At 41.6% G+C, this 24,753-nt stretch overlaps 2 protein-coding genes across 10 annotated transcripts in view; one reads left to right on the top strand and one right to left on the bottom strand.

Annotated features, from left to right (window-relative positions):
* CDHR3 (cadherin related family member 3) overlaps positions 1-21,353 on the bottom strand; it is a 66,388-nt gene extending 45,035 nt beyond the window's left edge. Inside the window, exons 1-2 of the mRNA XM_054813582.1 lie at positions 21,105-21,353; positions 8,456-8,652 (exon numbers count right to left, since the gene is read on the bottom strand). Coding sequence (XP_054669557.1) covers positions 8,456-8,497 — 42 coding nt within the window. The 5' untranslated portion in view covers positions 8,498-8,652; positions 21,105-21,353. The remainder of the gene's footprint in view (positions 1-8,455; positions 8,653-21,104) is intronic.
* A 137-nt stretch (positions 21,354-21,490) lies between these two features.
* The window catches only part of ATXN7L1 (ataxin 7 like 1), a 122,548-nt gene continuing 119,285 nt past the window's right edge, over positions 21,491-24,753 (top strand). For all 9 annotated transcript variants that reach the window (XR_008575500.1, XR_008575499.1, XR_008575498.1 and 6 more), the window contains exons 1-2: positions 21,491-21,722; positions 22,237-22,305. Coding sequence is in view for 5 of the 9 variants with exons in the window: in XM_054813584.1 (XP_054669559.1) it covers positions 21,608-21,722; positions 22,237-22,305 (184 nt within the window). In the remaining 4 variants the exon portion in view is untranslated. The remainder of the gene's footprint in view (positions 21,723-22,236; positions 22,306-24,753) is intronic.

Genomic DNA, 24,753 nt, shown 5'->3' with positions numbered 1-24,753 from the left:
GCCACTGCAGGAAGGTCAGGAATGAGATTCCTGGGAATATAAAGCAGCTAGATGAAAAGAGGTCAAGGCAGCGCAAGCAAGAATGCAACCACGGAGTTTGCAGGAAAAATAGAAGGAAGAAAAATTAATTGGAGCAAATTAAAAGGTCAAGGAACAAACTGGGGTTTTAATCATTCCTTGGTTTTCAAGATTATTTGAAACCTGAGCATTTTAGAGCAGTGCAGAAAAAATGCACTTCTGAAAAAATGTCTTCTGGATTATCAGGTAAGGTGGAGAATGTGAGAAAGATGCTATATCTTTCAAGAAGTTAAAGAATCTTGGTTCCAGGGGAAAGACCAACAGATCAGAGTGTGAGAGACTGCACTGGTCTTGAGTTGGGATGTAGAGGGAAAGAACACGCAAAGTGAGGGATATCAGGTGGGGCAGAGCAGAACTTGATGTGCAAGCTTTCAATTGCCTGTCCTCAGGAAAGTGAGGGATTTTAACAGAGGCCAACCTCAAAGAAGTAGTCTACTTGAATAACAAAATGTGCAGGTTCAGGACATTAATCTTTTTTCTGCACATTTAATTCTCAATTGACTTCCAGTCTGTCAAGAGAAAAGAAATGTTGTCTCACTTTTGAAATGCGTCAGAGGTTCAAGACATAATTTTCCCATTAATGGCTATTTCAGCCAGAGTAGTGACTCTCTTCTGCATAGCCAGCTCACAGGAAAGGAGGTATTTTGCTCTTACTGTGGTAATTATTCACCAAAAATTGAGCAAAGTAAGGAGAATATTCACACACCTGATCCAACCTCAGTTCAAGAGTATTTGTTATTTCATGAATTAAATTACCTAGACTGTCAGGTTTTATTTTCATCTCCTTTCTCTTTAAACAGTACAGTTTCTCCATCTGCTGCCTTGGTAACCTTTCCTAAAATATTAAAACAGTACCTTAGCATCCTACACCAAAAACTTATGCACATTTCATTTGATTTCTCAGTTAAAAGCTTCCTCTGTACCATTTGTGAGTGACAAGAGAAAAAAAAAGTCATGAGTACTATCCAGGCTACCTTAATCTCACTTAAAGCGATCCCAGCTTAGCAAGGTTAGTAACCCATGCAATTATGAAAAAAAGTCCCAGACAGATATCTGGGCCATTTCTTTTCTAGCACTGACTTATAGACACATAAACCCACTAGTCACCTCCTTGATAATTAACTTCAGGTGTCTGTCAATAAGAAGTGATTCCATCACACCAAGAGCTTTTTTTGCGATCCAGATTTAAGTAAAGAACAGACTAAAATCTGGGTGAGTACACAGAGAAGTCTGAAAATGTTGCTATTGTCACTGCTGAAAACTAGTTCTCCCATTGTTCCAGCAGTTATACATCTGAGGGAAGAAAGCATTTGCCAGAGAAGAAGGAATCCCAGGAGTCTATCTTTTGCTACAAAGAATTTGAGCACTTATTTTAGGAGGACTAGGAGTATGTAAGACGTTAAGATAGCGGAGATTGTTCTGATCCTTCCCATTTCCTCCACTCCATCTTGACAAATGGGGACTGAGGCAGACAGATAATTACAAGGACAGAAGTTCAAGAAAGCTCCAGATGTACTTGAATCTTCCCTACAAACAGGTCAAGTGACTTCTCCAAGGCCACACAGAAAGCCCAGAAAAAAGTCCAAAGTTCTTGGTCCCACTCCCAAGTTCAGTCATGATGACTGTAAGACACCATGACTGTAAAAAGCACATTGTTGCCAAATGTTCTTCTCTTCAAGAAGTTCTTATGCTGCTTAAAAATATTACATTTTCTTCGGCATTAACACAACATTGAAGTCAGTGAAACACAAGCTTCAATATTCATTCACCTGAGCAAAAGCAGATGTTATCAGCAACTACTTTCTGTTTTGTGGTTCAAGATCAAAAACATGTGGTGGTGCAGGACATTCAATTATGTCCTTTGTCCACACCAGTCACGTATGTTGCTTGAATTTTAATCATGTGATTTGTCTTCCAAAAAAAGTTCTAGTGCAAGTAAAGATTCAGTGAAAAATGTGTCGAGGCCAATGAAGTCTTCTTTCTGAGTTTACTGGATATTGGATCAGGGCCTGAACCCATGTGGCAATACCTTGTACCTCATGATACAGTATTTACTGCGCATTACAAGTTTGTTATTGTAATTGCTTGGCCACCTGAGCTTATTGGTAAATATATAAACAAGGATGTGAAGTAGCAAATGATGCAAATGCAACAAGAAAGAATGCTCTGGGCAAATATGGGTACAGAAACTCTGAGGTTTCTGTGTACACAGTGTGATGCATTTCACTTAGTCAAGTATTTTAATATATCACCAAGAAGTACTTCAACAGGACTTTGCATCATGAAGCATACTATGTCTTACTTATTTTATCATCAAAAGGTATTTGATTATATTTTGCAAAAGCAACCTTGCATTTTAGCACAAATATTTTCTGTTGGCTTTGGAAAAAAAAAAAAAAAGAATATGGAATTAACAGAAAAGAGCATGGCTGGGCACAGGGCGAGGGCTCTGGGTAGTGGAATTTCACTTGGACATGGACAGCTTTTTACACGTAAGTTCCTCCATCCTTTGAACAGAAGGACTGAGAATAATTCACTCCTTCCTAACAGTGTGAAATTTTGTTTGTTTACAGTTTCATGAACTTTAAGATCTTCAACTGAGCTCTGTAGCTCTCCAGAGCAGCAGGGGAGGGGCGTGTGATGAGAGAAGGGCACGTAGCCCTGGATACACTCCAGTTTTGCTTGGGCTGCCAAGGCTGTGGTGGGGACTGACCTGTGCCAGGTCCCTGAGGTGCCACGGTGCATTATAGTTATCTTCGTTCACCCCTCTCAATGGCTATGTTTCCCTAGAGGCATTGGTCAGAAGTAGCTCTATTTTTTCCTTCTTTAATTTCTAAATCAGATGTAGTATGAAGCAATAGCAAATCTCTACCTCAGCTGCTTGCTTTATACTTGATTCTGCTTTTCCCTGATCCTCATCCTTTTCTGTCTCATCACTGCAGAGTGGCAATGAGCTTTGCCTCAAGCCACAAAAGACATTGATTCATTTCTCCTCAGCAGATTGTAGCCCAGTGATAGCCCATAGCTGGGAGAGGACATCCTCCTCTAGGTATTGGCATAGGAAAGCCGGTGAGGAAAAAATAAGCACTGTGTATGCCTCCTAGCATAGGCTCCCCCCGGGGAAAATGTGGCTTCTGCCCTCCTCTGCGACAATACCTGGCATCTAGAAGACATGCATGAGGGAGTAAGGAGGAACTTTCCACTCTCTTCCCCATTTGTTTCACAGTATAAGCTGCAGCCTGGCTGTTGGACTGAAGTGTCTGAAAGAGAACAATACCCTTTTATGTGGGACCTTAAATAACTAAAGTGCTCAGGGCTCTGAGCTTCTGATGTTCCTGTGAGCTTCTCTCCCCATCAAATGACTACCCATCAGCTGACTGATGGTAACCACAGCATGCATAGAGTCTCAGTCCTAATATTACCCTGGATCAGACGACATGCAGCAGCCTAATACTGCCCAAGGATCTGGTATATCATTTTTATTTGTGCTCCATTCTCATGCTTAGCAATACCCAACGCAGTAGTACCACAGTTTACTCGGCTACATGAGGACCTGAGAACAGAGACTTGTGAGGCACAGGATTGAAGCTGAGGCTGTGAAGTAGGAGAAAAAGATGGATCTCTGCTGGGAAAGTTGAGGAGTAGAAAAAAGAAAAAGATGGGGCATGTGAAGCTGGGGTCCTGATCTGAGGACATGAAGACATGCAATAAGTTGCTGAGTTTAGATTATGCTCATTTTAGCTGAGAGCAAACATGAGTGAAAAAAATAAGCCACTTACAAGTGACATAAGGCAATATTATATCTGAGTCTGCCACCGCATCAATACATCAAAGGCAGCAGGAAAGCAGTGCAATACTCCAGATGTAGATACTTCTTGCCTGTGGGTTTGAGCATCAACATCATAGAACAGCCTGAGATCACAAGAGTGTTCTTAATGAAACAGAAGACCCCACGCAGTAAGCGTATTGTCCGACAAGTGTTTTGACAGAGAACTGTGAAGCTGTAAAGGTAGGTGGATGAATGCACAGGGAGAAAAAAAAACCAAAAAACTCCACAGCCCAGACTGGCTGTAGTCACATAAAACCTGGCTGCTATAACATGAGCTACATGGGTGATAACAAGGAAACAAGGTCAGAATATGTCCCTTTGCTGTGTATGGCTCTCCTGACCGTTGCTGGAGCTGAGGGAATATTGCCATCTAGTGCCACACAGAAATCCAGCTGTCTATACAGAAAAGAGCCATTTAATTCATGTAGGCAAGGGTTACAAAGCATACTAAAAATCAGGGACATTATGTGCCAGGGACATCATTTTGGTCAGTGTCTTTGCCAAGTTTGTTATTGAAACTGGTACATTTTCTCCTCTAAAAAATGACTGTGTTGTGGGAACTGAGTCATAATGCTTTGGAGGAGAGACCCCGTTCACAGTTGTTCAGAGGTTGTGAAAAAAGTGCAAAAGTACTCACATAATGTTTTAGCACCTAGCAGACAGAATGATGGGATGCTGTTTAAGATGGGATTTATGTTACCTAGCTTGAAATAACTAAAACACAGACCTGTATATGTGAATGCTATATGCTCACCCTAGGCTTCTTTTGGAAACAAAGAGGCACCTGCAGGACACAACTGGTGTGACCAACTTCAGCTGTTGCCTTTAGGATGGGAAGCGCTGTACTTTTGAAACATCTGTTTCTGCAGTGACAATAAAGGGCATTTGAGATGGCTAGCTCTGATATTCAGATCCCTCCAGCCCCTAGTGCCTGTCTCTCCGTGCCATTTTTTAACCAGGTAGGCAATAATTTTGATGACCTGTTGATGGAAAAATAAATACCACTTTCAGACTCCTAAAACCCGTGATCTCGGTTGTGTGGTTCTCATTCAGGCGAGGCGACGCATAGTCACACAAGAATTCCCACTGACCACAGAGGGAACAAGCACCAGCCTATGCCATATTGCATTCACTGATAGGCAGGCACACTGGACCATAACATATTTTATATTCACCTCTGTGTACAACAGTATTATGAACTTCCTCCCATTGTCATGCCAGAAAGAGCCCTTAGGGGTGATAGAGCAGTTCAGTTCCCCTTAGCCAAGATCCTGCTGAGCCACAGATGAGGGTTTTTTTAATCAGTGCATATGTCTGAGATACTTTTAATGAGGCAATCAACTCACTTATCTATGCTACCAAATACATGCCAGATTATAACAATTTTCAGCCATTGCCCATCTGGAGCAGATTCAAACCAGTGGTTGATTTTCAAAAGCAATTTGAAAATCAAAATCAATTAAGCAAACAAATCTTCCAGCTGCAAACAATGTCCAGATTTTCAAGCCAGCAATGTAATGTTTATATATGTTGACTTAAAATTACTTAAACGTCCCACCAGTACCTCTGAGTTAATTGCCATGTTATTGCTTGTGGTTGTGACTTTCCCACTATTTCTACCCACTAACCATGTAAAGAAAAGGATTAAATCTCAGAGAGAATCAGAGTCAATAATGGAAAAGAACAATATTTGTCAGCCTGGGAAGGGTTAGAATATTTGAGACACCTGTTTGCTTTTAAATAGCTTGAATCCCAATTAAACAAGAGGCTGCTAAATTAATTTACTTATATTTAAAAAAATAATTATTTCACACTATCAAATACAAATGCTTATAGGGGAAATTTACTTTTCTACACAGATTTTAAATATGCTGAAAAAAATGTGTATCACAAGTTCCCCCAAATGAGGAATTATTTGGGTACTAAAAATGTCTCACAGTAACGCTAGCATATAAAATTACTGATGTCAAACTCTGCCAGGATTTTTAGGGGTATTTTCTTTGATTTAGAGGGAGGTTCACTTAGCAAAGTCCTTACATGTGGTATTAGAGAAGAAGTAGAATATCTGCACTGCCCTGACTGTCCATAAATAATGTTGAATTAAAATTCCATCTGAAAAGGAACCTGAAAAGCAAGGTCAGTAGATTTATAAACACACATTAAAGCATCTATAAATGTGACTTTCTAACTCACTCTTATCATCTCAGTTCCCCATAACTAAGATTAGCTAAAAAATCTAAGTTAACAGCTTCCAGAAATAAATACCAAGAAGCTGGCAGCAAATTCTGGAATTTCCCCATACCTCTTAGTCCATGGGGACACAGACTGACCTTTCAGATGCAACATAAACCCAGCTGATTTCCTCAGGCTTTTGCCTGAAATGAAGGCTAGCTCAGGCAGTTTGGGTGTTCTAGGCAGGCAGGAAAGGATTACTAACATTAGCTCAATATCTTAATTGCTGTACTTAAGAGGCCGCATACTTGCCTAAAGCTGGATGCAGCACAGAGAGAAAGCTCTTGCTCACTTCACTGGGATCTGGATCAGCCTTTCATGTTTGAAGGAGCTGAGGAAGTGGCAGGAAGGATGGACATTCTCCCTGCTGGCACAAACTGTCACGGCTCTACTGACATTTGCACCAGCCAAGCCTTTACCCCAAGACATGCACAGCTTTATGAAGCTATGACATAAAATACATTCACAAATTCTTTTCCTATGCCATGGGGTAGCAGAGATGACATGCCAAATCTCTTTAAGAATCAAGAGGTGGACACCCCAAAATGTTCACACATCCAGCAGTTCAGTTGGGTGGACAGTCTTAATGCAAAGAAAGGTCAAGTCCATACACAGAATCAGAGAATCATAGAATGGTTTGGGTTGGAAGCATGTTCAGCAACAGCACCTATGCATCTTTTGTATCAATTGACACTAATGGCAGACAGTGGGGTTTAGCCATTTTGCTTTACTGATATTTGCAAACCTCTGAGACTGTTTCCTTGCATAAATCATTTTTTCTGGGCATGGGCATTCTTCTTAGCAAGACCAGCCTGAACTGTACAGTCCACTCAGTTGTTTCATCTCAGCCTGGGCAACCTCAGGCTAATGTGCCCGCACAACTGCTGGTGTTACCGCACAGGGAACTGGATTCATGAGTTGATGCTGGATAAGAACTGAGTGAGTGGATGACACAGCCAGGAACAAAAGGCCAGGGAATAGGGGGTCTGGGCAAGAAAGTGCTTGTGGAACCACAGCCTAAAACTCTCCCTTCATTTGTGTCCAGAGGATGTGGAGAAATGCTGGTCCAGGTTGTGGGATACACCATAAATGGGTTTTACAGACTCTGTAACCTCTAATGTTGTTGCTGTTTTGTGAATACAGAAATTTAGCCTTGCTTCTGGTTAAAAAAAAAAAAAAGTGCTAAATATTATACTATTAGCTTTTTTTTGTTGAATTAAATGCTCTGTGAAGTATCAGAGGAGCAGTCACCATGTCCCAGCTACATGGTTTGTTCGTAGCAAATTACTTTCTATTCTTAAGCAAAAAGAATTTAATCAAGTGTCAGAAACAAACTACATCTTGACAGATTAGCAGAGTTGCTGCTGTTAAAATAAATTTGTTGCCAGATTTGTTTACAAAACTTCTCTTTCAGGGATGGGTGAACTTCCTGGAATTTGCCAATCTTTTGAATAAATATTGTGGAGGATTTGTAAAATGAGAATTAATTAAACTTTTCCTCTGAGTGTAAACCAGGCATTTTGCTCAGTGTAAAAAATTGCTTGCAACCAAAGGGGAGTCTTTCTTGGGAGGGTGCAGAGGCAAGGAAATCTGAGCACTCCCTTTCCTTTTCCAAACAAAATTTGGGATATAATAACTATGACTAATACAGGAATTGTAATTTATACATTAGATTTGATATATCCCTTTTTAACTTTCGTCACAGTTCTGAACTGAGCTCAATACATTTGATTTCACCTCTGAAATCCCTCACAGGTTTGTTTATTTTTCTACAAGTCTTTTTGGTTTGGCTGCTTCTGTACAATACATGGCAGATGTGTTCATTTCTGGACATGGGGCTTTTTGATACTGACTCCTATATATGACTTGTGTTGCTCTACTGAAGGCCTTTGTGTGTCAGTTTGCATGGGAGGTATCACCGTCTCAGACAAAGTTATAAATCTGGTAAATCTGAAAGGACCCAATAATGAAATGCTCATCCAAGCCAGGGAGAAAACAAGGGTAAGGATTTGCATTCCACCTTTTCCCTCACTGCAAGTTGGGGCTTTTTGTGGGATTTGGTGTGTGTGTGTTATTTTTTTAAGTGATCATGAGGAAAGTATTCTTCATTTATGAAACAGCAAACAGCAAACCTTCCGTTCTTTCATGTATAAAGTCAAGGAACAGTCACTAAAGATCCCACCTATTAGAATGATTTTGCTGTGGCTCCACTGGAGAGGAAATCCCAAGATGGTAACTCTTTTCTAATAAAGAGACAAACAGTCCTCTCATTTAGACTAAGATTTTTTATATTTTTTTTGGTCAAGTGCCACTAACCTGACAAATTAGTCCTTGACAAAGTCCTTCCACTGCTACCATTTGGAAGATACTGTTTCTGACAAAGCCAGTGGCGGATGTCAGTCTGCCAATGGACAGTCTGCCAATGGACAGTCTGCCAATGGCAGCAACAACTTGAGGGACACCAATGTCACTGTCCAGGTGAATTAAGCACACAGGCTGTCGGTCGGTAGGTCCTACAGAAAAATTACAAAAGAGATCATGGACTTCACAGAAGACACAGGATTTTAAAAGCATGTAGCATTCAGGCAAATAGTATTTCTTTATATGATTCTTTGATTCTTTATATGTCAAATCAGGAAGATTGGATCTTCCCAGTTACCCTTCCCTAAAAAATTTCCAGCTTTTGAAATTATCATGATTGGTCTCAAAGGTTTGATCAGTCAGAGCTACCATACGCTGCTGCTGTCCTAATTAAATTAAACTCCACTGAGTCCATCCTTACAAAGCCTTGCTGGGTGCATTTGAGCAGTGTTTCCCACGGTTATATGTATGAAGCTGCATGTTGGCAGGATGGATAAGCATCTCCGTTTTAAAGACAGCCTCAAGCTTTTGCTTAAAGAGGCTAACACTGCCACTAACAACTAGGAAATCCTGGCAGATAGTCCACATGAATATCTCTTTCTATATTTGCACAATGTCAAGCACACTATCGGCACTGAATAAATAATAATCATAGAAACCTGGAGTAAGCCAGGAAATAGCTGTGAATGAGACATTCATATTTTAAAAGTTGAAACTGCAAAATTATCTTGTTATGATTCTGGGAAAACTGTTCTTTTCCTTTTTCTCTGTTGTCTTCTTTTCCTAAAGAAGAAGAAATGCTAATGCTGCTGCTGAAGGTACAAAAAAACCCGATTACTTGGTCCCGTATTATGAAATTATGCATCTGAAGTGTCCTGCCTGCTCCTCAATACATAAAATCTCTTCAAGGAGCAAAATGAAGAACAGTCCTGATTTTAAATCCAAAGAATCCAGTTCTAACTGGGAGAGAAGAGGGGAAAAAAGAAAAAAAAGAAATGGAACATAAATTTATTATATGGGAGAAATAGGGAGAGCAGCTGAAAAACAGTTTCACCAGACAATCTTGCTCCTGATAATGTCTGGACAAAGTCAACTTTTCTCTAAATATGATTGAAATTCCATGTTAAAAGGGATTTATATCAGTCATAAATCTTTAAAACAATGAGCAAAATTCATGGGGAATTCAGTCTCCAGCTCTACAGAAATAATAATAAAGGGCAACTCCCTTTGGTAAAACAAGTTGAATTTGATAACTCTTACTTAATTCAGACTCTTGACAAACATTCAGGGTTGCTTTTTCTTCACAAAAGAATCAATTATATCTCCTTCTCTGTTGAGGTGTAGGGCTCCTATAGCATTTCAAGACTATATTTTTATGGTTACAGATGAGAAGAAACAGATTCTTAAGGTATTTTAAAATCTGCTTTTATAATCGCTGCCAGGGATACATGTACAAACATTTTTTTCATGCATTGGTCATCTTTAACAGACATACAGAAAGATCCGAGGAATGCCTGAGTATAATCAAATTGCAATTAAGTTAGTCCAGAAGCATTTGTCAAAAGATATAATGGCAAGGATTATAAAGGAGAAGAATAAACTGAAAACACAGAATGCCAAAAATCACCATCTGCTGAGATGATGAAGTATCATGCTCAAAGCTGTTAAGGTGTTACTAGAGCTGTTGTATGTTACAACATTAAACAGTTAATTGCAGTTCATGGGTTTTAAGTAAAAGGACTGGGGACTGCTTTTTACCATAGCAACCAGAAAAAAGAAATCTCTTAAAGCACGTATGCAGTGTGCGCCAACAAAAAAGCAAAGAAAATAAATATATTTGGAATTCAGCATTTAAACTATAATAATTTGGAGAAATTTCTCTTTCCAAACTTACATTCAGACTATCCTGGAGAGAATAAGACATTCACCCCAAAATTACCAAAAGTCATTCCTGAGGGACAAGAAGATGTATTAGATTCTATATCTTATCTCACTAACAACTGTTAAGATGACTCCTGCTGCTTCGGTAAACAGAGTAGGGAAGTGAATGGATAGAAAAGAAAGGAAAACTATCATCTCACTGATGCGTGGCCACTTGTGCTGCAGGCAGGGTATGAGTATAAATGAATCAAGCAAGATCACGTGTGTACTATTGTTTACCCTCTGCCACTCCAACCATTTCTGTTGTGTGCTGAGGTCGGCCTATTTGTGTTCTTTTAGCATGAGAAGCAAGTTACAGTGACAACATTTCTGATTGTTTAATACCAGGTCAGGTCAAGTTTGAGAGAAGGACAGGAGAAAAGAAAGTAAAATGGCAGTGACATCATCATCGATCCTTAAATATTAACACATGACATTTTGATACTGATGGAACTTCTTATCCATGCTCCCTTCTGAAATAAAATGCTGATGAGTTCAACCATCTGTCCAGACATCATGCAGTCTTGATGGAATAGTTATTTTGATGTATGATTCTTCTGCAGCCTTTGCAAAGGCTGGATAGCTGTAGGGGCAGCAGATTAGAGAGGCAGCCCAGCAAACCACCTGAGGTGGTGATCTAAAAGGTGAGATAGGCAGGTGAAGAGCAAGAAGGAGCAAGAAAGAGGGAGGTCCTGCTGGTTGCTGTACCCAGAGGATACTCTGAGGACAGGAGACAATAGGAAGGATTGCATTTCACCAACCCTGAACTAACTAAAGATTTGAATAAGGAAATGTTTTAAAAACATCTATGGTAACTGCTGAAAACAATTATGTCTGTGGTATCTGCCAACTCTCATAATTATCTGCTGTTGTTTTAAAAGTGTGTATGGGAAATTCTGAAAAATCTAGGACCAATAATCCCATGGCTGACACAGCATGCTCTTAGACACTTAAACCACAAATGTAGTGTGAGAACTGAACAGAACAGTTGGCTACATTAAGATTCAGATTGATAAAGACAGACTGAGGGGGTTTTGTCAGCTGATGAAAAAATTTCCATAGGCAAAAATATTAAACCCTGAATAAATGGAGGAATTTACCCACATATGAGCACTTCCAGGACTTAGAGATGCCCTTCAAGTTTTCCCCCTACAAATCCTGAAGACACATGTTCACGGCTCCATGCACGCCTAAGTTCTCTGAACAAGACCATTTCTAACCTCTCCAATGTAGACTCATCTCTCTATTCCAAGGAATTCATATTGTACTGCTATTAAATGTTGTGTTTATCAAGGGACTGTTGCAAGGTCTTTTCACCACCATAACTCACTCTGTTTACCTACAGCCTCTAACTTCGTATTTGTGTTTGTTTATAACAGCATGACAAAAGTTTTGCTCCATCGGTTAAGAACAACTTGAGAAATACTTAAAAGTGCCCAACTCTACTGTGACATGAACACATAACTCAATAAAATGCTGCTGCTTATGCTACTAATAGATTTGACTGAGTTGTTTCATTGTGCTAATTATAACGAAGTGTGTGGCACAAAAAAAAAGGCTCCACTGCTCCTGTAAACAGAAGAATAAACACCTCTTGCCATAGAGAACTGACAGTCAAAATATGCTTAGACAAATAATCTTCCACAAGATTTTTCAGCCCACTATACATAAAGCCTTCTGATTTTGGTTGCTTTCCTATATCACAGGCTACAATTGTAACAGTAGTTCGAAGTCACTAGTAGCTGCAATGCCAAGAGGAAAAAAAGTGTTCTTAAGGCAGAAGGAAAAACAGGCATTGTATTATCAGATTATTATAGAGTCCTTGAATGTAAATATGAATGCAAGTAAAAATGTAAGAGCTCGGATTTAGTATATACAGAATAAGACTTCAATTCCACACAAGGAGGAAGAGGAGTTTGTGTTTAGTAACTGGTTTGAAATTGAATATTTTAAATAATGATAATTATTATTATTAATACTATTATTATTATTAAGCAGAATTAAACACAGACAGAGAGAATCCACAGATGCCTGATGTCTTTTGAAGGAAAAGCATTTTTTTAATCTGTTAATTAAAAGATTTGGAAAACAACAGCCAGTTCTGGCTATAATCTTGCATCAAACAAACGGGTATCTGAAGTTGAATTACAAAATACTCAGATTATAATTTTATAATGATTTTTAGGTGGGTTTTTTTTTCCTAAAACAGCATTGTTCACTTTTCATCAGTCTTGTAACCTTCGCATATACCAGATGTCACATGCTGAGTATCTACAAAACAAAACTTGATTCAATGCACAGAGCTGCATCATTGGAGGTTATTAGCCAGGTTAAATGTTTGATGATCATAGAAGTACTAAGATTTTCTTAATCTGAACCTGGAAGGTTGCAATGTTAGCTCCTATGCATTTCAGAAGTGTGCACCCTTCATAGGCAACATGGGATATTTTTATGCCTCAACTTTTTTATGCTTATGGGATATTAATGCCTCAACTTTTATTTTAGTCTTCTTGACTAGCTATGTTTTCCCATTTAACCCCAGAGTATCATTAGTACTGTGTGCTTATACTTTATCTGGTTGGAGGAAATAGTGCCTTAGGAACACTCGTCAAACCATAGGTTTCCAATGAATAGACTACCAAAGAACAACCTAATTATATCATTAAGAGGAGGATCTAATTAAAAAAATTAATTAGATCTGCGAGACCATAACTGAGGCCTATCCACATCTGGTCTCTGCAACTATATTGCCTTTGTAAAATGTCCAGTGAAGAGTTAGCCTGTGGGACGTTTTGAAGGATGATGGTATCAAAACATCTGTGAAACAACCACTCGATGCATGTAAGCCTATGTTTAAATATCAAACATACTTTTTACTTCAGTTGCCTTTACATCACTCACTATGCCCAAATTCCTGCAAAGGCCTTTGGGATCCCTTTGGACTGAGTACAGAATTTGCAGTGCTTATCACAAGATGCTATCTTTGACTTTTCTAGGTTGGGGTGGAAATCTTATCTGGACAAAGCTCCTCGCAAAGTTAGTATGTCAATGCAAGGAGATAGAAGAAACTTCCCTGTACAATAGATGAGCCACAACTGATTTCTTGCACTGCACTTCTAGCCTCAGCCAGAAATACAAGATGAACAGGCTTGCTTTCTTCTGTGATTTCAACATGTCTGCTTCCTGTACGGGCTGGAAATAGGACATACCATAACAACTGTCAAAACATTTCAGAACCTCAAGCACAGTGTGACTGGAGCCAGCTTCTGGAACAGCGAGGGCTTGGAGAGCCATGGGAGCAGGCTGGGCTGCTCTAATACCGACTGACTTAGGACCCAAAGGTGACCTCCATCAAAGGCTTCGCAGTTCAACCCTCACTCAAACCTCTTGTGTGGGTGGCCCCAAACTCCCAGAGCCAGGCTGAAGTAAACTCGAGTGTCTCCCAAACACTGAGGGACAGTCCATGCAGGCTGAAATCTTTATTTCTCTGTTCGAGGAGCCCTTTGGGTACCTCCCCTCAGCCCAGTCACGCTCGCCGCCAGGACCAGCCAGGGACAAGTCCCCATTTACAGTAGGGATCAGCGAGCTGCTGGGAGAGGGGGACAGCCCGTGTGCCAGCACATGTGGAAAATGGCAGGAGGGGAGGCAGGCCCCTGCCCTGAGGGAAATAGGCCTCCAGCCAGGGCCAGGGCAAGGCTGAGAAGGACTGCTGGCTTCCCAGGCAGAGGAGAGTTGGCTGCTGAAAGGAGGGGAGAAGGAAAGGGAACTTCCCCCAAGCAGGTGAGGAAGCATTTAGAGAGAAAAGGGCAACTCCAAAGAGCTTTGTGAGGAGAGAGGCAGCTCGCTGGTGGGAGGAGAAGAGATGACTCGGGGCTGGGAGAGATATAGGAGAAACCTGTCCTCCACTGAGGGAGGCAGGGGAAAGGAAAGGCTCCTAACTGCCAGGCAAGGGATAAAAAGCAAAGTAAGGTATATTAAAAGACATGGTAGTGTCTGGTGAGGCAGCTGGGCCCAAGTGGGAAGGCGGTGAGTGAGAGGCTGGGAGCGAAAAACAGGTCCCAAGATGGTGCTTCAGCAGAGTGACCTGGTGGGAGATGAAAACCCACTCTGCAGTGTTAAGGTAAAAGTGACAAAAAAGAGGGAACAGAGTTCAGAAAATGGACAAGTTTGGGAGAAAGAGGGATACAAACAGGAGAAATATGGCATCTGTGTTGAGAAGGAACAGAAGAAAATTGATTATGATGCAGTGAGGGAGACGCAGTAAGTTGCTGTTGTCTTGTGTGCTGCCAACCCACACAAATGTGGCTGGTGAATGGAAAGTTATAATATACATTATTCAGCAGGGCAAACTTAATTTTTAATGAAAGTATATTCCTATGCATACCTCATGAGAAATGTGTGAAGGCCTTTGGGGACCCGTGTTTTATGGGTTTCATTATTCACATGGGCATTGCAAGAGAGCAAAGCTTAGGAATGTAGCATGCTATTTGAATGTGGACTTAATACTGAGGCGAGGTAACTTTCTCCATCCCCAAGTGTTTTCATATCTCAGAATCTAAAGACCTTTGCCATGTCTTTCAAAAATGCAAGGAACTCCTACAAGTTTCTTCTTTTGTGTCCCAACTGGATGGTTAAGAGCCTTCCTCTAGACTCTGGATATGGCCTTCAAAAATATTATTGTTGCTGTTATTTACCAAGAAACTGTTTCAAATAAATCAAAACAGATAAATATTTAATAAGTAAAATACAAGTGACTTGCTGCACAAGTGCTAGATACACTTAATAATTTTAAGAAGCAGTATGAAACATGCACTGACAGTGTTTTAAAACAATTGCCCTGTGATCTTTCCTGAGTACCTGTCAATATAGGGAAATTAAATTTTAGCCTGTCAAGTACTCTTTGACCTGTCATTCATGTCTCACATCTTCCCAAAAAGCCACACTGTTAAGAATCTACCCCTCAGTCTTCTGTGGTGAATGCACTCCCCTGACCTGGTCTAATCCTCAGTTTCTTGCCATAAGTCCACCTGATGAGATGTTAGACCAGGGACCTTGGGTAGTCTGCTTTAGGAAGTGAGTTTGAGATCAGTGTTTCATACGGGTCGTATCATATGGCTGAGACAGGACGTTCAGGTGTTTGGTGGAGGCCAGGACATGGGGAATGTTCTTGAGGGAGAGAAAATATTGGAAAGGAAGATGCGTCTGAGCTGAACTCTCAGAGACTCCTGGCTGAAACCTGAAAATGTTGCAGAAATACATGAAACTGCTTTGCTTCTTACAAGCAGTATGTAAGTCCCTGTGCACGTCTGCACTGTACAAAGCAGTCCTATGATACACTGATAGCTACCATTACTAGCTTTGGTATCAGAAACACTCCAGTAATACAGTAGATAAGATAAATTATCCTCTTGAAAGGCAGGATAAATTAGCTGCAGTACAGTGCTATGTTAATGCATGTAGACTACAACCAATACTTGAGCAAAATTGTTTACAAGAAGCTTTTAGACACTGGAAACGAAGGACATGCAATTTATTTTTTCATAGTGCTTGCATAACTCTCTTGGGTTTGAAGTGTGTAGTAACTGTTGATTTCCACCTCTAGTTCATGACCTTTTTTTCTTTAAACTTTCCAGAGGTCACTGTAATGTTACCTTATTGTGCATTTTCTGTTCATAGATCTGTGCAGTATACCTCTCTTTAGATTTCCCATTTCATCTCATTAGTGCTGCTGTAGTGTTTCAAGTATTGTTTTGTTTTTGGTGAAGCAATTCACAACACTTGTTTGAGAAACATGTTTTTGTTGGGATATAAGAGTATCTTGCTTAGAATTTCTTTGTCAGTTCTCCATTTTTCTGACTGTTTCTTTTTTAAGTGCTGGCTTCCTTGGCTAAGATGGAACCAAAAGCTTAATTTAGATTTTTTTTCTTGTGTTATTCCAGAGGACATTAAAATAGATTTCTCTGCTATAAGTGTCTATTTAATACAGTTTTCTAGCTCAAGTCTTCTATGATGGCACTCACATGGCGTTTGAGACACCTTCTGAAATTACAAAGACATCAGAAATAGCACAGGGACTAAACTTCTGGCCAGAGTGGCTCTAGGGATACTGGCTTATAGTGGCTTTTACATTTGACTTGCTAAGTGCTGAGTTGTTTTAATGGCCATCCTGTATGCATTTTTTTTGCAGAAACCTAGATATAGGACTTTTTAAGTCTATGTTTTGTGTAATGAATTTAGCTACTCTAATTATCAGTGTAGGATGCTACACTGTATTAAAAAAAAAAAAAAAGTTTCAGAATCAGTTTCACCAGAGAAAGACAGGTCTGTCTATCTGGTGGGTTTTGCACCTTCTCAATACAAACTTCTCTGGCATCTTTTCCCCTGAGGTGCAGCTGTAGTATTAAATCAAAACTTTATTTATCCACTGTAGAGAGACTACAGATAGACAATCTACAGGTTAAAATTAGCAAGAGTGTAAAAATCCACTATAAAAAGCATTTGCACACAAGTCAACATATAAATTAGTTTTACACTTCTCAAAATCCTGGAGGAGGATTGAAGTTTCTGTACTTCTGTGACTGACAGCCAGCTCATTTGCTGGTGCTTTTCTTATGCAAACTCCATCACTCACTATCTTTAAGAAAGTCTTGTGATTCATTTACTGTTCCATTCCCACCAAAGTAGATACCTGGGCTCATAAAGCTGTCTGCTATGTAATAATTTCTGCTATATAAGATAAAAACACTATTGTGGTAAGCCCATTGCAAAATAGGATCCTGAAGAAGTACTAATGAACCTCTTGCCAAACTGCTTAAATCATAATGACTTTGTCACATGAACATCATATGTTTATAATCTTGTTATGATACTGAAGCCTTATACAGCTGTATTTTTGTCATACTTTTGTAGCAGTTTAAAGCCATCTGGTGCACTTATAGACAGGTATACATGATTTAAAGCAGAGGGTCACAAATTTTTGCTGTGACTACACATGCACCTTCAGCAAACTCGTGATATTTTTTCAGTGTATGACAGTGGAGTTGAAATGGAATCATGTCATTATGTATTTGTACATGGTGGCTACTATGATGTTCCTGACAGCCACGTGTGAGAACTGCTGTTTTAGTTTGTTATCTCTTAACATTTAGATCCTGAAAATTATATAAATGCTGGATTTATCTCCACATAAGTCAAAGATTGATACACTGCTCTGGATCTCTTCTAAATGTTGTAACTTTTCCTGCACTTTTATAAAGCCCAAGTCTTTAACTATAATTCTAGTAAGTAGATATAGGAACATATGATTTTTATCTCCTGGTTACTTAGCGGAAAGCTTGCCTTTGGAGATTGTCTTATTAAAAGACCAGTGATATATGGATTAAAAAGATTAGAGTTAAGGTTTCATCCGTATTTTGCTGCTTATTAATTAAAGGCCTTAATTTGCTTATAGTTTACTTTTTTAATTCCATGTTATGATTGGATCACTGTAGTATTTAGAAGCTGCATCCAAGATCAAAGCTGCATTATATTAAATGCTGAAAACCCACATAGTAAAAGGAAGCCCCTACTTGGCAGTTGAAACAAAACAAGATCCACAGGGACTGGAAAGGGAAAGAAGTACCTTTCCTGACTGACTTAATTATTTTTCTATGGCAGAGTGACTTGTTCAAGGTCATAGAAGAATTAAATTTCTGTATTGGTGAGCAGGTGGAAAAGAAACAGAGGATGTTTAATCTGTACTTTCATGTACAGTTTTTTTTACTCATTTCCTATGGAAATAAGTCTTCTGTGATCATGTTTGTGCCTTTCCCTCCCTTTTTTCCTCTCCATGCATAACACTTGGATCCACTGATTAATACAAATTTGAAAGAGGAGTAAAAGTCTTAAATAGAATTGTATTTCAACAAATTTTGTGAAAGCAGATGCCAGGAAAAGGGAAGAAGAAACCATATGAACGCCCTTGCTAAGGTATAGCTTGCAGCCTGAGTTCACATTCCCAGGAGAGAACTACATATATTCCCAGTCACGGGAAAAACGTCTACAGTGTCAGATCAGCTCTCTTCCTATTTTGCTATAGGGCTCTATGGCACAATGCACAGTTGTCCATGCTATATGCTGCCAGTTTGATTTGGCTCCAATCCAGAGTGAAATAAGTAGTGTTCTTGGGGAGGAGCCCTGGAGCAGAATGGCGGCTACTTTTCTGCAGCTTCAGAACCTGCACCCTGCAAGCCAATGGAGACAAACTGATCTATAGTGTGCTCAGGGATGGGGTTCATTCCTTGGTGCAGACTGCAGAGGTAGCATAGATGTAATCAAAGCAGAACTTGCACTTTTCAAACAAAAGATGCTGATCATTGGAAAGTCAGGCATATCTGTTCTGATGATTGTAGAACCGTTTGTTTAATGATAATGTTCTTGAATACATATGGTAGGGAGGAGGAAGAATGCCTTTGGGAGGGCTTTGGAAGCCTTTCTCTCGAACTGTAAGTCACTTTGCAAGGCATCTTTGATTTTATGCTAATTTTCCTTCATATGGTCTGCTTCTGTTAGAGCCTAGACTGTAGTTCTGCAGTGTATCATGGTAAGCAGCATGTAGATTAGTGCCATGTGTTAAAGTTGGAAAGTTTCTTCACTTTTTTTGCTTGGTTTGTGGCAGCTTGTATTAGTTTTCCCCTCCCCCTCCCATTTTTTCTCAGTTGTGTGGTTAGGAATTGCTTTATTGCTTGTGTATCCTGTGGCAGTGTTCAATATTAGTTAGATGTTTGGCCATACATACTTCCCTGAGTCTTATGTCAGTTTTCATCGATGGGGATTTCCTGGGTGCTCACACATCTTTTGTGTCTTCTCTCCAGATACGTCTTGGGTAATCACAGAAGTGCTATGGTATAAGCTGTGCAGTGTAACTTCTTTAATTATGAGCCTATTTGGCCGCTGTCAAGACTTTTGCTCAACTGTCTTGCAGTGAATTTGAGCACAAGTGCCAAACATGGTTCACTATTAACTTCGTGTCATTTATCATTCCTCTTAAGGATTTCCATCTTGCTATTCCTGACCAAAGAGTTGTATGTGCAGTGAGCAGGGTTTTCAACCTCAGCATAAGCAGTTTATATCTACTCTTTATTTTTTTCTTCCTCATTGATGATTATATCTCCTTATAATTAAAAACATCAATCACATCCATTCCCAGCTGAATTTTGCTAGACTAAGTCAAGCTCTTCTCATATGATAGGCTCTTAATTCCTCTGGTCATTCTGATAACCCTTTCCACACTTTTTTTGTAGGAAGATTAATTTAAACTGGTGGCTAAAACTGTACTTAATATTCCAGAATAGGTCTTGCAGTGCTTTGTATTATTCCACGACTACTCTCCCTGCTTCTGGAAATTCCATGTGTAATACATCTAAGGTCATACATCTTATGGCTGCTTCACATTGGTTGCTAATAAGCTTGCTGTGATTGACTGGTTCTCTTTTGAGGCATACTTGGTGAGTTTGCTGCTGCTTTGGTTTGCGTTCCTGTAGTTTCTTGTAGCTAACATTACATGACTGGATGCACTCTGGCCAGGCCACATGGTATGAAAGCTTTTAGGCTTGCCTCCAGGCATAAGGATGTGACTTGTATATTCCAGCTACTTTTTGGAAGAGGTGGAGTGTGACAGCTGCCTGTATTTAACAGTTGACAGTGTATGTAAGGCAAAGGGTGTTTGTCCTTTGTGCCAAATGTTTATCCATTCTAGCACTGTAAAGAGCCCAGTCTCAATGAAATTGTAAGAATTTACTTAAATCCATTGCAGGCTGTAGAACCATGTACCTTTCTGCAGGCATCAGGGCTGACTTCAGCAACTCCTGTCCTGCCCCTCTGGCTACTGCTGCAACCCTTGAGCAGGCCCTAAATGCTACCCTTTTTTCTTGAGCCTACATTAATTCCATGCTTTGCTACAGTGTTGTCCCAGTGGTAGTGGTCTGAACCAGCAAAAAGTGAATGGTGGCAATGGGTCTTAAGTGAGTGGCTGGGAAGAGAGGCAGGACGGGGAAGGGACCACTTAAAGCCCACACCACCGCTCAGGGAAGTGTCTGTTGTACCATCAACTTCAATCTTCAGTACTTCCGCTGGGGCTGTACGGCTGTATGAATGATGCTGCATGCAGAGTCAGTGAGGATGCTGAAATGAAACAGTGGTGTTTATGTTTGGCTTAATAGGTGTGAGCTGGAGCAATAGACTTATGCGGTAACTCCTTACGCAAATTAGGTACACGGAGTACAAAAATTTTCACGGTAGTGTTATTTTCTATTCTTACCTCAATGGAGAAATAAATCAAAAATGACACAGTCCTAGAATTAAATGAAATGCATGTACATCCCACGGGTTATGCATAGGATGAAAACCTTGGTATGATTTGAGAGGAGCAAGACCTGTGAGTCCAGAGCTGCTGGACCATAGCCTAAAACACCAAAACAAGAAAAAACCCATCTGCAAACAGACGAAGCCTGTACTCAAACACAGATTAGGTAGTATTTGGACAACAAAATGGCTGTGGTTGTGGTTATAGGTGATCCACAGGGGCGCAGCTGGAAGAAGCCGGGGGGAGGGGGAGCCCCGACAGCGCAATCCGGGGCCGTTTCCGGGCCGCGCTGGGCCGCGGTGGCCTTGCCGCAATTACCGAAAGCGCGTCCCAGGGACTTACTGCGGGGCGCTGCGAGACGTGGGGTGCGCGACCCCGGGCGCGCAACGCCTGCGGCTGCCTTCTCGGCGAGGCTCTTCGGCCGCCGGCCCCGCTCCGCGCGGCGGCTCCGCCGGGCCGGGCAGGGCCGGACCGGGGCAGGCTGAGCCGAGCGGAGCTGGGCCAGGCGGCGGCGCTGCACAGGGGCGCCGAGGGGCAGTAGGCAGCCGGCGCGGCGCGGGGGCGGTGCGGGCCCGGCGCCCCCCTCGGGGCGGGCGGCAGGCCCGGCTGCCGGCGGCGTCGCGGGGCGCAGCGCGCAGGCGCGGGGGACGCGGGCATGCGCGCTGGGCGGCGGGGAGCCCGATCTGATAGGGAGCAGGGGCTGACACTACCCCCGTGTGGGCGGCGGAACGTCCCGAGTATGACGTGCGGCGTTCTCGAATCCCGTGTCTCGCTCGCTCGCTCGCCGCCGCCGCCGCCGAAGGAAACGGGAAAAGCAACAAGGAGGCAGGAGCAGGCGCGGCGCCATGGCGGCCCTGGAGCGGCCCGTGCCCAGTCCCGAGGCGTTCCTGGGCCAGCCCTGGGCCGCCTGGGTGCGGGAGGCCGCCCCCCCGCACGCGCACGGCGCCGCCCCCCCGCACAGTAAGGGCAGGGACCGGCCCGCGGCTCGGCACGCCGCTCCCCTCCCCCGGAGCGCACGCACGGCGGCGGGGCCAGGGGCCGGGGGCCCGGCCGGGCCGCCCTCCCCCCCCCCCCCGCCCGGGGCCGCGCCGCGCAGCGGGAGGTGCCGCCCCCCCGGGCGCTCAGCTGACGCGCCGAGCCCCCGGTGCCATGTGTGCGGGAGGCGCTGGCGCACGCCGTGCCGTGCTGCTGCCCCGCGGCGCGGGCTCCGCCGCTGGGCCGGCGCCGCGGTGGGGGAAGGGGGCGAGGGGGAGGATGCGCGGCGCGGAGGGGCCGGAGGATGCTGCGGGGGGGGCCGGAGGGTGCTGCCGCAGGGGGCCCGGCGGTTCCGCTCCCTGGCAGATGCTCCGACCATTGTGCTTTTGCTGTTGCAAATAGAAACACTGCTCACCTCCTCACCTCTCCTCCCCCCGCCAAACAATAAATGCACACCTCTGGGCCCTCGGCGCTTCCTGACTCTGCTTCTCTTCTGCAGGTGTAGATCTAGAAGAGACTGGAAAGGAGGGTGGAAAAAGCAGGGAGGTTATGAGGCTTAATAAAGAAGGTAAGTGGATAGTGCTGGCACACCTCTCTACCTGTCTGTCTCTTGGTGGCTGTGGATGACTGTGGTTTGGCCTTGACAGGGTAGTCTAATAGCATGTGGATCTCTCTGCCATGAAGAATGTTTCAGGGTTGGATACACACAGATGACTGTCACTGTGTCAACTTCTTTTGAAGTACGAGTATAACAGGTGTATGTGTGCAACTGACAGACGTGGTAAAAGATAAAGCAATTTTAAGTCAAAAGACAACTACACGTCAGTGGCCATATTGGATTTTTTTTGAAGACCCTGTCCTTTCCTGGTGCAATGTTTTACTTGCTTCTGCGTGAAGATGAGCATATAAACCCGTACAGCAACTTTAAATGTTAGATTATGATTATTATTATTATTGACAACAGTAGCGAAAAACGTTTTCAGTCGCGGAGAGAAATGGTCTGTTACAATCTTTGAGTTCGTTCACTTTAGCTCAAGTCGCATTTTATTCTTTCATTCTCACTGCTGAGCGTGACTTACAGTCAACTGAGCGGCCAGCATCTAATATTGTGTTACATCAGGCTAAGCCATGCATATTATGCAAAACCAAATGTAATAGGTTATTTGGGCCGTAAGGTTTTCTGATACTATAAGTATGAACAGGCAAATTCCAGGCTAATGGTATTTGCTAATATGCCATGCCTGACACAGTTCTGTCAGTTGTGAGAGGAGAAACTTTAGAGGTGAGCATAGGCAAATCAAATCGGCATATTTCGTTTGTGACGTGCATCGTTAACATCATGCTGGGTAACACCTAATGCAACTAGTGAAACGGTTTGGGACGTTTTCATGTAGCTTTCTGTTTGTTTCTGTTCCGTTGAGAAAGCAGTATACATATACAACCTTTCTGTGTTGAGAAATATTTCTTGTGAAGTCAGTTTGTAATGAACAATCGCATCGTAGTGAAACTTTGGTGTGACTTACTGATGCTGAGAGAAATCCCGCTATTAGCTGTAATGTCATAATATATATTTTGAAATGATGTTAAGTTTCCTGTTATAGTTGTCATTACACATGCGTTTAATTTTGAGCATCTTGGCAGCTTAAAGGAATCTCAGGTTTTCTAAACAAGCTCTTGAAAAAAGAATGAATTAATCAGTAACATAGATTTGTGTGATAAACTATAAAATTGCATGGAGTGCACATTAAATAAAATTATTTAAAATACCCTAAAACCTCCCTTTTAAAAGACCTTTATAGAGATGCCAAGCTTGTGTTCTTGTCTTCATTCTTACGTGCCTGAACCTCTTTATTTTGCCAGCCCAAAAATAAGTTAGAGGCAGAACTAGGATTTTCGTGTAGTATAGGTAAAAGGTTCAGCGCTCAGTTTGTACATCTATCAGTGAGTGTACGTTTGATTTGAAAGTAATCAAACAAAAATCTTGCTGCTGGAGCTTGGCCTTCATAAGGAGCTTAATTTGTTGAGATAAAATGTTTTGCGCCTGGAAGTTCTTGAACACAAATTCTTGTTATAAGCTTACTTGAGACATAAAGATTGAAGCGCATCCCTACTCCTTAGTCATGCATAATATGCAAATTGTTTCCTAGAATGATTCAGTTTAGATTATCAGCTCTAGTTTCTCATTGTTTGTTTTTTGGGGGAGTTAGAGACTCCATCAAAGGAGCTCTGTTTAAACTCACTATCCAGAAAAATTATTTCCAAACAAAGTGTGATTTCATTGCTGACGTTATGATAGTGACAGGTGTGAAGCACTTATTAGCTTTTATAGTGCTTAGATAGTAACACAGTTTAAAAAAACAAAACTGACTGTTATATTTAGAAAATAAAAAGCTTTATGAATTTTATTGCTTCCAAGTAGTGACTTGTTTTGGATCACTTAGAACTTTCACAAAATTTGAATAAAATAGTATGTGTTGAAATATTTCTACTGTATTCACTTAAGCAGTCTGTTAATATATGTGCTTTCACCACACCCATCAGTGTGTCTGAACACCCACTGTAAATCTTCCTTGAGCCTCACTGTCCTTTATTAATAAACGTGGGGAAAAATTTGAAGTGTTAGGTTGGTCTGCAGAAAACATTGCCTGTGTACTTGCAGAAACTTGTAAGCTTGTGTGCTTATTCTGATCTCGCACACATCTGTTGTGTGACATGTTGGGTTTTTTTTTTGTCTGCTTTGTTCATAGACAAAGGTTGTGGTCATGGTAGGTCTTAATACCAAACCCAACTCATTTTTCTTTGCGATCTTATCTATTTGAGTAGGCTGCCTTATGGCATTTGTGGTGCCAGGAGACTGTAAGCGGTGTCTTGGAAAAATCAGACTTTACTTTTACAAGGTAACTGAGGGATGATGGATGGACAGGACTTTTAAGTATCAAAACTTACTATCCTGTTTGATAAAGATAGTGTAAAATCTGATCTCACCGCATTTCCTTCTTGTAATATTTGTCTACGT

The sequence above is a fragment of the Grus americana genome, chromosome 1, assembly GCF_028858705.1.
Source record: "Grus americana isolate bGruAme1 chromosome 1, bGruAme1.mat, whole genome shotgun sequence".
Classification (NCBI taxonomy): domain Eukaryota; kingdom Metazoa; phylum Chordata; class Aves; order Gruiformes; family Gruidae; genus Grus; species Grus americana.
The sequence above is the reverse complement of the archived record's forward strand: the minus strand, read 5'-3'. Positions and strand labels throughout refer to the sequence as shown.